This window comes from Geotrypetes seraphini, chromosome 18 (assembly GCF_902459505.1).
Source record: "Geotrypetes seraphini chromosome 18, aGeoSer1.1, whole genome shotgun sequence".
NCBI lineage: Eukaryota > Metazoa > Chordata > Amphibia > Gymnophiona > Dermophiidae > Geotrypetes > Geotrypetes seraphini.
Window position 1 is genome coordinate 12151955 of NC_047101.1, and position 19472 is coordinate 12171426.

Sequence of the window (19472 nt, forward strand, 5' to 3'; positions counted from 1 at the left end):
CTTTATGGAATAGCTTGTAACGCCTGACTCTGCACTTAACTTTGGGTACAAAAAGTTATACCAACTAAAGCCAGGTGTAAATCCCAGTGCACAAGTTGGGCACAAATCTGCCTTATTCTATAACACTGCCTGCATGCTCATGCTCCTCCCATAGCCACGCCCATGCGGAAACACTTAGGTGCTATTCAATAAATGGGTGCATAAGTGCATTTTTGTGCAGATCTGACATTTTTGTCCCCTTTTGGTGCCTTGCATCATTAGAATGCTTTTGGGCACAGACGTAACACCTAACCTTTTGGCACCATATATAGAATTCCCCTGTATTATCACTTATGTACCCATTTATTGAATAGCACCTAAGTGTTTCCGCATGGGAGTGACTATGGGAGGAGCATGAGCATGTCAAGGGCATACCCTTAAAATGGAGGCAGTGTATATTTGTTAGTTATCAACAAACCTCTGAGCTGATTTAACTGTGATTTGAGTTCTGAAACTATTTAAGATGAATTTACATGGGAAATCAGAAATACTATTGATTTTCATAGACTGTTTCAAATTTTGCCACAGCATTAGCAAATCATTAGCAAATACAGAAAAGATGACCATTCTTATTTTTCAACCATTGGGTTGTGGGGGGGGGGGGGGGGTGTTCACCTTTACATTAGTGAAATATATTAAAGAATATTTTATATTGGCTGAGGGGAGAAATGTTTAGCGTCTACAAAATCCTGAGTGGTAGAATGGGTACAAGTGGATCGATTTTTTTTACTCCATTAAAAATTACAAAGACTAGGAGACACTCGATGAAGTTATAGAAAAATACTTTTTAAAACCAATAAGAGGAAATATTTTTTCATTCAGAGAATAGTTAAGCTCTGGAACGCATTGAAAGAGGTTGTGGTAAAAGCGGTTAATGTAGCTGTTCCTGGAGGAAAAGTCCATAAACTGCTGTTGAGACCGACATGGGAGAAGTTACTGCTTGCCCTGGATTGGTGGCATGGACTGCTGCTTCTATTTGGGTTTTTGCCAAGTACTTGTGACTGGGATCGGATTGGCCTCCGTGAAGACGGGATACTGGGCTAGAGCGACCATTGGTTTGATCCAGTAAGGCTATTCTTATTGTTCTTATCTAAGATGGTTTATTCAACAGAGAAAACATTTTGATGATAAGAAAATGAATAACAAAAGGGGAGGGAATGGGATTCGATAAACCGTCTTTCTGTACTTTCAAACACAGCGGTTTTACCTATTATATGCCGGTAATAATTTTGTCCCTGGGGCGATGGAGAGTTACGTGACTTTTCCGTTGTCACAAGGAGCTGCGGTGGGAATTGAACCAGGTTCCTCTGGCTCTCGGTCTGTTCTTGTTTTCTCTTGATATTCATGAGCAGAGCCATCTCTTTTCAAGTTGTCACCCTGACAGATTTTACATGGCAATTAAATCCATTAAATCAACTATCACGGTGAGCTCCTTATCTTACCTCGATTTCCTGATAGGAATTGTTGATCATGGCTATTAACATATTTAGCAAAACCACGACCATGGTAACATTATAAACGCCGTAGAGGACGTAGCCAATGTTCTCGATGAACTTGTGGTCGTACTTCAGCACCACGGACACCACTTCGGAGAGGCCAAATATGGACCAGAATAAGGTTTTGAAACTTTCCTCCACCCTAAATACAAGACAAATAAAATTTTAGTTTATGCATATACATTTGAATGTGTTACTGTCTGGGTTTTACTGTCCGGGGGAGGGATATAAGATGTGAAGCATACGATGTTGGAAATATTAAGTGATGCTAAAGTGTAAAGTGATTGTAAAGTATTTTGCACTTATTGAAAGTTTTAAAATGAATAAAGATATATTTTTTAAAAAAATTATTTTAGCTCAAATTGGTTTTATTGTTTTCTTTTAACAAGGGGAAAAAAATAAAACAGAACAGTAAATCAACAAAGGAATAGTAACGTAGTATCGACGCCATAACAGAATATACAGTAAACTTAGGGGTCCTTTTACTAAGGCGCGCAGGTGCGTCTTAGAGCACGCTAAATGCTAACGCGTCCATTATAGCCTATGGATGCGTTAGCATGTATTAGCCTTTAGCATGCGCTAAGATGCACTACTGCGCCTTAGTAAAAGGACCCCTTAGGTCCCCTTTCATCAAGCCGCGTAAGGGTTTTTTTTTAATCGTAGGCCACTGTGATAAAAACTCTGACTGTCATAGGACTTCTATAAACGTCGGAGCATTTACTGCAGCGGCCTGCGATTAAAAAAACACAAAACCTTATGCGGCCTGATAAAAGGGGACCTGAATATCAGAAAAAGGAAATACGTTAAGAATAAGAAAGCCAGTGCTAGGCAGACTTCTACGGTCTTTAACATTCCTGGCATGAGCAGCAACCACAACCCCCTGCTCGCCTCAGCGTCGACTCTTCCTCTAACATTACTTCCTAGGGGCAGGTCCAGGAAGTGACATCACAGGAAGCGCCAAGGCTGGTGCGAGCAGCAGGCTGGGGTTGCTGCTCGCGCTGCGAATGCTAATGAGGGTACGGGGAAGGGAATCGGCACGCGAGGGCAGAGGAGGAGGACAGGTGCTGGTGCTCCCCACCAAGAACGGAGCACGGAGCCCTGCCCAGTCCCACCCTTCAGCCCCACCCTGTTCCGCCCCCCCAGCCCTGCCCCCACAGAGCCTCCTCTCTTCTTCCAGACAAGCTCGAGCTGCATCTGGAGGGCATGGAGCATTCGCAAATGTGTGCGATGTCATCCGAGCAGGCTCAGAGGCCTTGAGTTTGTCGGGGCTTTCCCAAACCCAGACAAATGCTTAGGGAATCGTGCCTCCGGCAAAAGTAGGTGCTGGAACTATAGGCCAGGGTTTTCAATGTCTTCCTTTGATGTGAGTCGCTGTTACAGAGGCGCTTTACGGTGCCTAAAACCACTTCCAGCGTTATCCGTGCCTACAATGGCATTAGGCGCCTGGAAATATCGCCAGGAAACATCTCTTAAAAGCACTTTTAAATGGCGTTTTACTTTTAACTTAGACGCCACTAGGGTGCCTACCGATGCCTAAGCGAAGGCACCATTTATAGAATATGGACCAGTGCATAGAAAAGGGAAACGTTCTGCAAAACGTTTTAATGTATTTTGCGCTAAGCATTTTCTTATAAGTTAAACAAGTTAGAGCTTCGTGCCTTTTAGAAACAGGGCCTTTAATTGGCAATTTTTATTGCTCCCGGTAACACAAACCTGTCACTGTTGAGCGTACGTAGGGTTACCAGAAGTCTGGATTTCCACGGACATGTCCTCTTTTTGAGGACAAAAGCACGCGCCGACAATTGAGCGCAGGGCGCGCCGCCGCGCCACTCTAAATTACAGTTTTTAGGGGCTCCGACAGGGGGTTTTGTTGGGGAACCCCCCCAGTTTACTTAATAGACATCGCGCCGGCGTTATGGAGGGTTCGGGGGGTTGTAACCCCCCACATTTTACTGTAAACTGAACTTTTTCCCTAAAAACAGGGAAAAAGTGAAGTTTTCAGTAAAATGTGGGGAGTTACAACCCCCCACACCCCCCACAACGCCCCCACAACGCGGCGCAATGTCTATTAAGTAAAGTGATGTCTATTAAGCTTCTGATGTCGGGGCGGCATCCGCGAATGCGTGGATGCAATTCAGTGACATCACGTGCAATGTCATCGCGTTGCATGCGTGGATGCCGTCCCGATGCATGAACAAGTTAAAAGGGTGGGAATGGGGGCGGGGCAGAGGGGCCATATGGGGCGTGGTGTGGGTGGAACTGGACAGGCCTGGGGGCAGGGCCATGGGTCCTAATTTTTCTTCGGGAAAATCTGGTAAGTGTACGACCATAGCATTTGACAGTTCATCAACTCATCCAACTTTGTTGGCTAGTCCATGATACATTATAATTCTTATTATCGATGTAGGCCAGTAAAGGTGGAATTGCAATGCCATTTGCACAGGATGGATACGTTGAAAGAAGTTAGATGTTGCATCTGAAAAGTTAAATAACCAGCTATAATTAAGCTCATTTTGACTGTTCTGACTTTCTCCAAGTATCTTTTATCTATATTCTTGGTTCCAGACAGCAGCTTTAATTTGGCATGTAATTATCAGAGTGGAAAATGCAATATTGTTTGAACTTTAAAATAGACCTTTACTAGGAACATGAAGGAAAGAGATTAATCAGACTTGTACATACTTCTCTTTTCTGGCAGACAAGATAAAATAACTTTAATTTGGAAAATGCTATCCACGGTAAATTACAAGTACGTTTTGAGAAACTTGTACATTGTGATCTGTGAATCTCAGAGATTTTTAGTCATTTCTATTGTTGAGTATCCCCATTACAGACTAGTAAGTAAACCACTTAGGGAAAAAATTACTTTTCCCCTTATTTGGTCATTTGATCCCTGGTGATAGTACCATAAGGCAACCCACTAAGGGTTAACCAAAGCCATTTTGAACTCAGAGGCCAATGGAGCAGAAACACCTGGGAACCACGGGCTGTGGAGGTGCCTTCAGAGGGTGGGAGTCTATTCTATGGGGTGGGAATGGGGATGGGGGGGTCATTGAAGAATTGGAGGTGATCAATATCTTCAAATCAGTCAATTTTGCACATACCATGATGGTATTAAACCTTACTCTTATGCCTGTGTAGTGGAGTATGACCTCAGTCTCCAAATTTACTGCTAATGCTGGTACTACTTGCATTGTGCCAAGAAAGCTTCCTACTGGAGATCAAAAATGTGACATAGGCATGTGATATAGGCAACCTGTCAAGATGTGCTTGAAAATTCTTGTTAGGAAAGCATGAACCTCCCCCCCCCCCCCAAATGATAGAATAGCTACATCTTTCTTCTAAATTTTCTCGGTCTTCAACTATATTTCTTGCTATTTGAGGATCTTCTCTTCTCATACGATTCACAGACTAACTGCTTGTCAATGATACCTATTATCAACACAATTCTTATGTCTTTCCTCTTTCATCATTACGTCCAGTTTTCTTGCACACAGTGTTTTATTGGTTGGAATGGAAGCTATTGATATTTACCACATTTAAGCAGGCGGAAAAGACTTCTGCCCGCTGACTGGGTTGACCGTTAATATCCAGTGGTACTTAAACAGACAGTGCTCTGGAGGTCTAGGGGAAGAGTTGCGCTAGATCTGGAAACATTTTGGGCACTAGAAATATTCAGTATCAGGACCTACTCATCTAGGCAGGCAGATAGGGCCACAAAAATAAATAAATAAAATATAGTCCTATCTTTATCCAGCTAGATATGCTGGAACTGGGACTGAATGTCGGCCGGCATCCGGAGACTTATGGGTCCACTGAAAACTTGAATATTAAATGTCACTGTCCAAACTCAGCCCAACAATTCTCCATGTGGCTGCCAGTGAAGTTAACGCTACTGGCTTAAGCACCTAGGTTCTGGTTCTTTCCATGGAGCTTTGGAGTGCCTAGACACCCAATTATAGAAGTGTCTCCATAGATCATTTGAATATTAGCATCTAAGCATTCCCCCACAGATACAAAAAAAGGGAATAGTATATAGGCCCAGTGAAAAATGGCTTAGTGAAAAATGTAGCAGTATATGGGCCACTGAAAAGTTCTCAGCCCAACCAACAAGTTGGGGTAGTCTCCATCGAGGGTTATACACTTACAATAACTTCTACGAAACTGCGCTAGCGTATTTTTAGCATAGAGAGCTGCGCTGAATGGCCCGCACTGCTCCCATAGGAACTCAGTGAGCGTCGGGAGCAACGTGGGCCATTCAGCGCGGCTCTCTGCGTTAAAAACCGCTAGCGCGGTTTCGTAGAAGAGGGGGGTTAGTCCAGCGATTTTCCACATTTTTCTTCCATATTTTTCTGACAGAATGAAAAAAGTGGAAAATCGCTGGACTAAATGTGTAGCTCTCCATGGAGACTGCCCCAACTTTGTTGGTTGGGCGGAGGACTTATCAGCGACCCCTTGTAAAGTCAAGTAAAGCCAACCACCTTTATTGTATTTCATACCAATACTCATCATTGCCTCCAGGAATGGGCTAAAAAGACTGAACAGACTATATACTGTATATGGTATTATGCCTTTAATATCATGATAGTCTGATATTGAGAAAGACACGGGGATTACGAGGGTCTTTTCTGCCGCCATTTATTGTGTTAATTTTTAGTCATCTTTGCTTTTCCGTACCTTAAGTACCATTCCAAAATGTGAATATTTTCTCTATTAAATGGAGAGAACTCAAGATAGAGGGTCTCTCCATTTGAGGGTTATTGAGGGTTTCTATTGACAGACAGCATCGATGAGGAAATGGACATGTGCTATTTATGACTATTTATTTATTTGCCAGTCTCGGAATATACTCACGTCGTAAATGCTGGATTATATTTTGCACCCAGGTAATAAGAGTAAAGGTTGAACATTCCAATCATGAAGGCAACAAAAACCATAATAAAGATGACCATGAACTTGAAAATGTCTTTCACTGTTCTCCCCAAGGAGATTTGGAGAGGGCCAAAGCTTTCGTTGGCAGGTAGAATGTAGGCGATGCGGGAAAAACTCAAAACCACAGCAATGGAATACAGCCCTTCTGATATGATTTGAGGATCGGAGGGGAGCCACTTATTTCTGGCTAAAAAACATAAGAATGACAAACAGGTTCAGAAAAGCAATTAAAGGGCCTATATTGTATTTTTTTTTTTTTTAATTGTCAAATTCACAACATTATCTTCTTTGTAGACAGCATTTAAGCATCTCTTGAAGGAAAATTTTGCATAGGATATTTTTGGTAGGAGGTTCATAATTTGCAGAGTATTTTACAAAACACTCATACAATTTGTGACACGTCCAACAGGAACAACATAAACAAGAAATACATAAAAATTGATAGGGATTTTGGATCTATAAGTGTCAGAACCTACATCTGTAAACAGCTATTTTCCAAACTTGTCAAGTAAGGCATATTTTTGGATGTGGTAAAAATGGCTTCAGCGCACGGAAAAGACCCGTGTAAGGGCATGCTAAAAAGCCATTTTATTAACCGTAGCTTTGTAAAAGGCACCTCAGTCAGTAATTAAAACCAACGAAAGTAATTTCCTTTTTCCACAAGAGGGCAGCCTCTGCCATGCATTGTTTTCCTACTGTGTGTGGCACTTTCCCCTTGATATAAAGCCTGTTTATAAGGTTATTGGTATTTACAGAAGATGTAGGGACATTAATTAAAGTTTCACCTACTGTTCCCACTATTACTCCGGATTAATTTTATTTCAGACTTGTCTAAAGCTTGATTGGCGTGCTATCAGCCTGTCCTGCCTCTTTCTAGCTAGTGATTCCTTTGTTCCCCGAACAGGTCATTTATATCAAGTTTTTAGACTGAAAGGGGAAAATTCCCAGGTCTAGATTCTCACCAGACTACAACAGGAACTCAAGGCAGCCATTTTTTTGATGAGGGCTCTGCATGGGGTAGGAGTGTAGGAAGATCGCTCCTGCCCCGCTTCACCGCTGGAGCACAAGGTAAGGTCTGGGGAGGTCCGGGAGGCAGGAGGGAGGTGGGAGTGGGTCAGAGTCAGCCCTAAAAGTTATTCACGGTTTTTCAATCTTCGCGGGCCGACTCTGCCCCTAACCCCCGTGTATATGGAGGGAGAAGTGTACGTGAAAAAAAGACAATGGAGACTGGCATATACATACACTCTCAACAAATGACCTCCAGTGCTAGGTACCGAGTGTGCAATGCAGTGGTTAGAGCTACAGCTTCAGCACCCTACCCCCGTTGGCTTCGGTGCGCTCTCTGCCACTTCCCCGACACGGGTCCCGGAAGTGACATCAGAGAGAGCGCCGAAGCTGACGTGGGCAGCACGTTGGCGGCTGCTCAAGCCAAAGTTAAAAAGGTATAGGGGGAGGAGTGGGAAGGTAGGGTGGAGAAGAGGAGGGGTTCCATACTTGGAGCAGAGTAGTCTTACCGTAGGTAAAGTAGGCCACCTCAGGGGGCAGAGTGACATTGTTTAGATCACTATCCCGGACATTGTGATCAACATAGTGTTGCGCTTCAGTGGCCTTTTGAAAGGCTATAAACCTAGCCGTGAACGATGCTACGAAAATGGACAACATCCCAAAGTCGAGGAGGTTCCACAGATGCATCACGTATTCTCGGGGACCTTCTTCCCAGATTTCTTTGCATTCCGACCAGATCATGCCTGAAGGAGAGAAAGTTATAGGCTGTTTTGTATGATTTTAGGAACTAAAACACACGTCCTGCTGTACCACACTCCATCACGATACACTTTATTCTCTGAAGAAAATGCGCGCCAAAGAAAAAGGATATTGAAAACTGCGTGGGATTTGAATAAAGAAAGAAGAAAACAGAATTGAAAATGTCTGCGGACTTTGGGAAGCCATTCTGTATTAAGCAAGTAGAAAGGTCTTGAGGTTCCAAAACATTTGTTGCTGAGGATCTCCGGACGTATCGAGGTGGAAGAAGATATTTTCCTTCTCCAGGGACCCTCAGCCACAAGAGGGCATCCGCTTAAACTCAGGGGCGGGAAATTTCATGGGGACACCAGAAAGTATTTCTTTACCGAAAGAATGGTTGATCATTGGAACAAGCTTCCAATAAAGGTAATCGAGGCCAACAGCGTGCCAGATTTTAAGGGCAAATGGGATGCCCATGTGGGATCCTTAAGAGGGTGGAGTTAAGGATGGGTCATTAGGAGAGGGATCTCCAGGAGAGCAGACTAAGGGGGGTGGGTCTGTGAAATGGGCAGACTTGATGGGCTATGGCCCTTATCTGCCGTCATTTTTCTATGTTTCTATGAGGATAATTCACACTAGTTCTGTTTTTTACAGAAAAAAAGGGAAGTTGCGGGATTGACTTACTGATACGTGGGTCAACTTACACATGTAAAGCCTGTACAGACAAGGGACGTGTAGCCCAAAACATTTTGGTTCGTTTAGATTTCTGCGATGTTTGCAACGATTTTCATTATTATTAGTGAATCCTCTTTCAGAAAGAGTGTGCCCTCCTCCAAGAGTTCAGGCTCTTGGGAAACTGTGAAGCAGATTCTCAAAACTCACCCTGCCCTTAACAATGGTCACTAAACCTGTTCCAGCTGGTTTAGCGTGAATGTTTTTTTAGAGGCCGATTGTCAAAACAGCTCACCGTGGTCTTTTCCAGGCTTTCTAGCAGTGTCCGATTCTACCATGCAAATGTAGTAAAAAATGGGCTCATCAATATTCAGAGGAACACTCTGGGCAATTCTCTATAATCGCATGGTGCAGGCGTTTTAATTTAATTTCATTCTTATATGCCGCTAATAACCGTGAGGTTTCTAAGCGGTTTACAAAAATGATGCATTAAAAGATACAATAAATAAAAATAAATAAGATAGGTACTTGGAAATTCCCTAACTGTCCCAAAGGCACACAATCTAACTAAAGTACAATATATATATATATATTTTGCGACCCAAAATCACCGACTGCTCCGGAGGTGCCGGTACTGTGAAAATCACATCTCAGGCATGTGTTTCTGGCTGTGACTCACGATAAAATTTGACATTAAACAAAAATATAACAAGATTCAAATGAATTATAGTAGGGTTTTTTTGGGTTTTTTTTTTTTGGGGGGGGGGAACAAAAGCACACTTCTTGAGCACATGTATTATACGCATGTCTCATGTGTTTCTGGCTAAAATACTCACAACCATTGGTGAAAACAGAAATGACACTGAAGGTATTTCATCTGCAAAGGTTACATAAGGATACGAATTGCCGCTGCTGGGTCAGACCAGTGGTCCATCGTGCCCAGCACTCTGCTCACACGGCGGCCCTCCCATGAGACTAGCCCTACTTGCGTACATTCCGGTTCAGCAGGAACTTGTCGAGCTTGGTCTTGAATCCCTGGAGGGTGTTTTCCCCTATGACAGACTCCAGAAGAGCGTTCCAGTTTTCTACCACTCTCTGAGTGAAGAAGAACTTCCTTACGTTCCTACGGAATCTATCCCCTTTCAATTTTAGAGAGTGCCCTCTCATTCTCCCTCCCTTGGAGAGAGTGAACAACCTGTCCTTTTCCACCAAGTCTATTCCCTTCAGTACCTTGAATGTTTCAATCATGTCCCCTCTCAATCTCCTCTGTTCGAGGGAGAAAAGGCCGAGTTTCTCTAATCTTTCGCTGTACGGCAACTCCTCCAGCCCCGTAACCATCTTAGTTGCTCTTCTCTGGACCCTTTCGAGTAGTATAAGCCTCAGATTGTGGAGTTTCACCCACTTTGGGTTTTCTTGAGAAGAAATGGCTTTTCTACCGCTCCTATTTACATCACTGGCTTGAACCCAACCTACCTACCTTTCACTAAATTTATATTTTTTAATCTTTATTGAATCTCATTTTAATATAATAAAGTTAATCTAAAAAAAGGTCTCTCTAATTCATTCTTTAAGAACTTATTATAGACTTTATAGACTCTTTACTAAAGATTAACCTAACAGCTCATTTCAAATAACAGAACCAATAGATTAATGCAAAATTTGTACTTATCTTGAAAAGTGCACTAATGCTTTGAAGTGCACATTTTTCCAATAGTCCGCTCTCCCAGTGGCGCATATTCTGTCAATAGTGAATGATGGAGGTATTTAAATACATCCAATATAAAAATTCAATTACATTGGACCTCTTTCAATGGAAAGGAGGCTCTGGAATAAGGGTCCGTAAGAGTAGGGTAAACTCAGAACTAATCTAATGAAATATTTTGATACAGGAAAGGGTAGTTGATGTGGACAACTGCTTCCGTGTAGAAATGATAGAGACAAGAACAGCATCAGGATTCAGAAGAGCATGGGGTAAGCACCAAGGATTGTCAAGCAAGATGAAGGTACTATAATAATAATAATAATAATACTTTTATTTTATATACTGCCCTACCACATAGTTCTAGGTGGTTCACATACATTAAAATTACACAATCAATGAATAAAATACAATTTACAAAAAGTACATAAGATCCACTATACAGCTATAAAATGATGTGCAATTATCAATCAGAATACTAAATAATAAGCAGTTTACAAATTTATCAAATAAATCAGTTTTTAGTAATTTCCTAAAAGACATGTATGAGTGAGCCTAAAAGATAATAGTACTTAACCATAAGTTCATTTTACCTGCCTGAAAGCCGAGCAATTTATCGAAGAATCTCTTATAACTACAAGACTTGAAAGTCGGGAGAACAAATAAATATTGTCCTCAAGTAATCCTATTGGGTTGTACTATCTTCTGTCTCATGGGACCCTCGACCACCAGGGGGCATCCGCTGAAAATCAGGGGAGGGAAGTTTCATAGCGACTCCAGAAAGTACTTCTTCACCGAAAGAGTGGTGGATCATTGGAACAAACTCCCACTGCAGGTGATTGAGGCCAGCAGCGTGTCAGATTTTAAGAGAAAATGGGATGTTCACATGGGATCTCTAGGGGAGTAAAGTCAGGAGGGCGGGTATTTGGAATGGGCAGACTTGGTGGGCTATAGCCCTTTTCTGCCGTCATTTTCTATGTTTCTATGTTTCTATTGATTTGGAAGGGCAGACTGGGTAGACATAATACTTGTTTTCTCCTATGTTCTATGTTGTTTTTTTCTTTTTAAAGATGCAACTACCTAATACAAGTTTCAAGTTTATTTAAAAAAATTTTAAAACCGCTTAATCAGGTTTCCAAGCGGTGTACAATATAAAAATTACATAAAAACAAATTTAAAAGTTAGGGATACTAAACGATACCAAAATAGATTAGTAAGACGCATAATAAGACGTATGGACTAACTTTAAACAGTAGGGAAGAAGGGTGAGAACTACAATCGTGAGAAAAAGAGCGCAATAAAAGGGAAAAAAACAATAGGTTAGGGTAAAAAGCGATAAAGCTTGTTTTAGTCCTTAAAAGGACAGTTATTGTCCAAAAGCATCCTGGAACAAGAATGTTTTTAATTTTGATTTAAATTGATTTATTACGGATTCACTGCGAAAATGATTAGGCAGCGAGTTCCAAAGAGAAGGGGCAGTGACAGCAAAATTGTTGGTGTCAGGTCAAAAGCGCGCCGGGACAAAGGCGCGCCCAGACAATTGAGCGCAGCACAGAGGCGCGCCGCTCAAAATTACTGTTTTTTTCGGCTCCGACGGGGGGGCGTGGGGGGGAACCCCCCCACTTTACTTAATAGACATTGTGCCGCGTTGTGGGGGCGTTGTGGAGGGTTTGGGGGTTGTAACCCCCCACATTTTACTGAAAACTTTTTTTCCCTGTTTTTAGGGAAAAAGTTATGTTTACAGTAAAATGTGGAGGGTTACAACCCCCCAAACCCCCCATAACGCCGACGCGATGTCTATTAAGTAAAGTGGGGGGTTTCCCCAACAAACCCCCCCATCAGAGCCCCTAAAAACAGTAATTTTGAGCAGCGCGCGCCTCCGCGCTGCGCTCAATTGTCCGGGCGCGCCTTTGTCTTTCGCGCCGTTGTCTATGAACCAAATTGTTGGATCACAACGTGTTGATTGATTTAATGATGGTACGACAAGAAGGTTCTGAGACATTGAACGAAGCGACTTTGAAGGACTGTAAGGAATTAAAAGTCTATCGATGAACTCTGGTTGATTATCTAAACGTGCTGTAAAAGTTAAAAGTAAGATTTTATAACTAATTCTATGTTCAACGAGTAACCAAAGCACGCTGAACAGGAGAGGTGAAACATGATCATATTTCTTAGCGCCATAGATAATCTTGATAGCTGTATTCTGCACTATCTGAAGGCGTCTAATATCCCGTACTCAATACCTCTCCTCTCTTATCTCTCCCTACACTCCGCCCTGGGAACTCTGCTCGTCTGAACCCTTCTCCTCAACTTCCGACTCCGTCCTTCAGCCTTGCTGCACCGTATGCCTGGAACAACCTTCCTGAATCAGTATGCCAGGCTCCATCTCTGGTGGTATTCAAATCCAGGCTCCAAGCCCACCTTTTTCTAAGCTGCGTTTAGGTCCTAACGCTTCCAGCTATCTGTTTCTGATTCCCTCTGCAGCTCCTGCCTTCTCTGCCTGTTCTGCCCTTTTTATCCTCCTTCATGAACAGTATATTTTTATTTATTTGTTAATTTTTATAGCCTATCCTCCTCAGAAGCCCAGAATGGGTTACAATAAAATAAAATAAAATTAGGTACTTGGAAAATTCCCTAACTGTCCCGAAGACTCACAATCCAGCTAAAGTGCCTGAGAAAACAATTAATAGTAAAGATATAACAATTCAAATAATAAAAAATATAAAAAGAATAACATTAAAGTAAATCAAAACCTCAAAGACCCAAAGCCGTCCACGCAAGACAGCCGAAGGAGGAGGCAGGTCACAACTGATATTGAAGTCCACCGGAGCAGGGACAGCCGCAGGCCCAACAGACAACAGGGCCAACTCGGCCAAGGCCAAGATCAAACGCAGTAAATAGTATTCTATAAGGGATACTCCATGTTGGCCACAGCAGATCCACAGATGCCAAATCCCGTAGTCTCCAGCAAACTGTCTCCAGCCCCAGAAGAAAGGCGCACGGCAGGCCCAGGACTCCCGGTGGCAGGGGAGGGATCCACCCTGTGCCCTGTGTGTCTGCCATAATTAGATTGTAAGCTCTTATGAGCAGGGATTGTAAGCTTTTTTGAACTTGGGTGTTTAATGTACAGTGCTGTGTGCATCTGGTAGCACTAAAGAAATCATAAATAATAGCAGTAGTAGTGATAGGCAGCATGGATTATAGCACATCTGCCAGTCTGAAACTCCATTTATACTTTAACTTTTTCATTCAAACTGCCACTTCCCCAACATTTATGGCAATCATTTTATAGATCATCTTCCAGAGAAACCATTCTGTCATGTGCCTCTTGGTCCAAGCGGTTACTGCAGGAAGAGCAAAGGATGATGAATAGTACTGATTGCTGCTTACGAACAAACTCAGTTCATCGTGCTTTTTAGACAGACGTCTGAAAAGACATTTGAACTTTTTGATTGTTTCTGCAATCATCCAGTTGCTCGTGTTGTAACTGTGCCAGGCTGACTCCATATTAAAGCAAGCGGAGTAAACAATGGGAGTCAGATTGCATTCTCAATGAAGGCAAAATTACGAGTCAGATATAGGAAAGCACTGGGAGAGGACAGATACCCGAGAAATGCTGCAACTGATTCTATGCATGGTAATAAATCATACACTGAAGAAATGGAACTTTTAAATGGAGTGATCTGATTGGCCAATTCCTGGCACACACTAAAGAAATGGAACTTTTAAATGGAGTGATCTGATTGGCCAACTCATGGCACACACTGAAGAAATGGAACTTTTAAATGGAGTGATCTGATTGGCCAACTCATGGCACACACTGAAGAAATGGAACTTTTAAATGGAGTGATCTGATTGGCCAACTCATGGCACACACTGAAGAAATGGAACTTTTAAATGGAGTGATCTGATTGGCCAATTCCTGGCACACACTAAAGAAATGGAACTTTTAAATGGAGTGATCTGATTGGCCAACTCATGGCACACACTGAAGAAATGGAACTTTTAAATGGAGTGATCTGATTGGCCAACTCATGGCACACACTGAAGAAATGGAACTTTTAAATGGAGTGATCTGATTGGCCAACTCATGGCACACACTGAAGAAATGGAACTTTTAAATGGAGTGATCTGATTGGCCAATTCCTGGCACACACTAAAGAAATGGAACTTTTAAATGGAGTGATCTGATTGGCCAACTCATGGCACACACTGAAGAAATGGAACTTTTAAATGGAGTGATCTGATTGGCCAATTCCTGGCACACACTGAAGAAATGGAACTTTTAAATAGAGTGATCTGATTGGCCAATTCCTGGCACACACTAAAGAAATGGAACTTTTAAATAGAGTGATCTGATTGGCCAATTCCTGGCACACACTAAAGAAATGGAACTTTTAAATGGAGTGATCTGATTGGCCAACTCATGGCACACACTGAAGAAATGGAACTTTTAAATGGAGTGATCTGATTGGCCAACTCATGGCACACACTGAAGAAATGGAACTTTTAAATGGAGTGATCTGATTGGCCAACTCATGGCACACACTGAAGAAATGGAACTTTTAAATGGAGTGATCTGATTGGCCAATTCCTGGCACACACTGAAGAAATGGAACTTTTAAATAGAGTGATCTGATTGGCCAATTCCTGGCACACACTAAAGAAATGGAACTTTTAAATAGAGTGATCTGATTGGCCAATTCCTGGCACACACTGAAGAAATGGAACTTTTAAATAGAGTGATCTGATTGGCCAATTCCTGGCACACACTAAAGAAATGGAACTTTTAAATAGAGTGATCTGATTGGCCAATTCCTGGCACACACTAAAGAAATGGAACTTTTAAATGGAGTGATCTGATTGGCCAACTCATGGCACACACTGAAGAAATGGAACTTTTAAATGGAGTGATCTGATTGGCCAATTCCTGGCACACACTGAAGAAATGGAACTTTTAAATAGAGTGATCTGATTGGCCAATTCCTGGCACACACTAAAGAAATGGAACTTTTAAATAGAGTGATCTGATTGGCCAATTCCTGGCACACACTGAAGAAATGGAACTTTTAAATAGAGTGATCTGATTGGCCAATTCCTGGCACACACTAAAGAAATGGAACTTTTAAATAGAGTGATCTGATTGGCCAATTCCTGGCACACACTAAAGAAATGGAACTTTTAAATGGAGTGATCTGATTGGCCAATTCCTGGCACACACTGAAGAAATGGAACTTTTAAATAGAGTGATCTGATTGGCCAATTCCTGGCACACACTAAAGAAATGGAACTTTTAAATAGAGTGATCTGATTGGCCAATTCCTGGCACACACTGAAGAAATGGAACTTTTAAATAGAGTGATCTGATTGGCCAATTCCTGGCACACACTAAAGAAATGGAACTTTTAAATAGAGTGATCTGATTGGCCAATTCCTGGCACACACTAAAGAAATGGAACTTTTAAATGGAGTGATCTGATTGGCCAACTCATGGCACACACTGAACAAATGGAACTTTTAAATGGAGTGATCTGATTGGCCAATTCCTGGCACACACTGAAGAAATGGAACTTTTAAATAGAGTGATCTGATTGGCCAATTCCTGGCACACACTGAAGAAATGGAACTTTTAAATAGAGTGATCTGATTGGCCAATTCCTGGCACACACTAAAGAAATGGAACTTTTAAATAGAGTGATCTGATTGGCCAATTCCTGGCACACACTAAAGAAATGGAACTTTTAAATGGAGTGATCTGATTGGCCAATTCATGGCACACACTGAAGAAATGGAACTTTTAAATGGAGTGATCTGATTGGCCAACTCATGGCACACACTGAAGAAATGGAACTTTTAAATGGAGTGATCTGATTGGCCAATTCCTGGCACACACTGAAGAAATGGAACTTTTAAATAGAGTGATCTGATTGGCCAATTCCTGGCACACACTAAAGAAATGGAACTTTTAAATAGAGTGATCTGATTGGCCAATTCCTGGCACACACTAAAGAAATGGAACTTTTAAATGGAGTGATCTGATTGGCCAACTCATGGCACACACTGAAGAAATGGAACTTTTAAATGGAGTGATCTGATTGGCCAACTCATGGCACACACTGAAGAAATGGAACTTTTAAATGGAGTGATCTGATTGGCCAACTCATGGCACACACTGAAGAAATGGAACTTTTAAATGGAGTGATCTGATTGGCCAATTCCTGGCACACACTGAAGAAATGGAACTTTTAAATAGAGTGATCTGATTGGCCAATTCCTGGCACACACTAAAGAAATGGAACTTTTAAATAGAGTGATCTGATTGGCCAATTCCTGGCACACACTGAAGAAATGGAACTTTTAAATAGAGTGATCTGATTGGCCAATTCCTGGCACACACTAAAGAAATGGAACTTTTAAATAGAGTGATCTGATTGGCCAATTCCTGGCACACACTAAAGAAATGGAACTTTTAAATGGAGTGATCTGATTGGCCAACTCATGGCACACACTGAAGAAATGGAACTTTTAAATGGAGTGATCTGATTGGCCAATTCCTGGCACACACTGAAGAAATGGAACTTTTAAATAGAGTGATCTGATTGGCCAATTCCTGGCACACACTAAAGAAATGGAACTTTTAAATAGAGTGATCTGATTGGCCAATTCCTGGCACACACTGAAGAAATGGAACTTTTAAATAGAGTGATCTGATTGGCCAATTCCTGGCACACACTAAAGAAATGGAACTTTTAAATAGAGTGATCTGATTGGCCAATTCCTGGCACACACTAAAGAAATGGAACTTTTAAATGGAGTGATCTGATTGGCCAATTCCTGGCACACACTGAAGAAATGGAACTTTTAAATAGAGTGATCTGATTGGCCAATTCCTGGCACACACTAAAGAAATGGAACTTTTAAATAGAGTGATCTGATTGGCCAATTCCTGGCACACACTGAAGAAATGGAACTTTTAAATAGAGTGATCTGATTGGCCAATTCCTGGCACACACTAAAGAAATGGAACTTTTAAATAGAGTGATCTGATTGGCCAATTCCTGGCACACACTAAAGAAATGGAACTTTTAAATGGAGTGATCTGATTGGCCAACTCATGGCACACACTGAACAAATGGAACTTTTAAATGGAGTGATCTGATTGGCCAATTCCTGGCACACACTGAAGAAATGGAACTTTTAAATAGAGTGATCTGATTGGCCAATTCCTGGCACACACTGAAGAAATGGAACTTTTAAATAGAGTGATCTGATTGGCCAATTCCTGGCACACACTAAAGAAATGGAACTTTTAAATAGAGTGATCTGATTGGCCAATTCCTGGCACACACTAAAGAAATGGAACTTTTAAATGGAGTGATCTGATTGGCCAACTCATGGCACACACTGAAGAAATGGAACTTTTAAATGGAGTGATCTGATTGGCCAACTCATGGCACACACTGAAGAAATGGAACTTTTAAATGGAGTAATCTGATTGGCCAATTCGTGGACAAAAGAAACGTCTACAATGCAGTGTTTCATATAGCATGGATTCTTAACCCAAGGCACACCCAGCCAGTCAGGTTTTCAGGAGGCTCACAATGAATATTCATGAGATAGATTTGCATACCAAAGAGGCACTGCATGCAAATGTCTCTCATGCATATTCATTGTGCATATCCTGAAAACCTGAATGGCTGGGTGTTCCTTGAGGACTGAGCTGAGAATCTCTACCATATGAGATAGGAGAAAAGTACATTTCAGGCATCTGTCACATTTCTAGGGAAATGCATAGGGGTGCTTAAACATGCCCAAGGCCAGTTTGGGGTGAAATAATGCCCACTTAATTTAAGGACTTTGTTTTAGATTTTTGCAGGTGGTGTTATTGCATGAAACTTGCAAAAACCTAAAAAGAAATAGAAAAAGTCTTAAAAACAGTGTGCTAATTTTGAAATTAGAACATGTTACTTAAAAATACACATAAGACCAGATTCAGTGAATAGTATTCTATAAGGGATGCTCCATGTTGAGAACCTTAATAGAATACCGCATAGCAACGATGATGAGTCATAAACGCGCGGGACAAACACACGCCGACAATGGTGCATAGGACTTCTGTGCGCTGGATTAAAACAGTTACTGTAAGTGCTCCAAGGAGGGGTGTGTGTGTGGGGGGGGGACAGAAGAAACTGTCGATTACCCCCCAAAAATGAGGTAAAATGGCAATTTTCTCTGTAACGGGGGTTTTCACCCCCCCCCAAAGGGAGCGCAAACACTTCTAAGTTTAATGGGAGGGTTCTCCCCCTCAGAGCGCTTACAGTAACTGTTTTAATCCGGTGCGCAGAAGTCCTGTGCACAATTATCGGCATACGTTTGTCCTAAGCGGTTTAGTTAGTGTACCCATAGCAACAATTCCCACACCAAAAATTGGGCACCAGGTGTAACCAGGTGTAATTTCTGGCACCCAATCTGGTCACACACCCACGGTATTCTATAACACTGGATACAGATTTCCAGAGGGCCTCTGACCCCCCATACCCATCCCATGGCCAAGCACCATTTGGGGATGCTCACTGTGGGATTTGGGAACACAATTTTTATAGAACGGTGTGTAGCAAGAAGTGTGTGCAATTCAAATTGGGGCCAAACAACAACTGATTCTTAGCACCCAGTTTTTGAAGATAACCGGCTCATTACCCAATTCAGCTGGGTGGTATTTTATAAATTTAGGCATGTAAAATGGAGCTGCCTTTATAGAATCCAGGGGATAGCATGCAGGGGGGTAGGAGCAGTTTGTAAAAACACGTATAATGCATGAAAAATCAGTAATTAATCCAGCAGATCCATTTTACTAGGAGATATCATATGGGATAAGGTCACCCATTGCTATA

General features: G+C 41.8%; 1 protein-coding gene across 3 annotated transcripts in view; it reads right to left on the minus strand.

Annotated features, from left to right (window-relative positions):
• TRPC7 (transient receptor potential cation channel subfamily C member 7) overlaps positions 1-19472 on the minus strand; it is a 101103-nt gene that overhangs the window by 18454 nt on the left and 63177 nt on the right. For all 3 annotated transcript variants that reach the window (XM_033927400.1, XM_033927399.1, XM_033927398.1), the window contains exons 5-7: positions 7982-8215; positions 6390-6654; positions 1482-1677 (exon numbers count right to left, since the gene is read on the minus strand). In XM_033927400.1, the coding sequence (XP_033783291.1) occupies positions 1482-1677; positions 6390-6654; positions 7982-8215 (695 nt within the window). The remainder of the gene's footprint in view (positions 1-1481; positions 1678-6389; positions 6655-7981; positions 8216-19472) is intronic.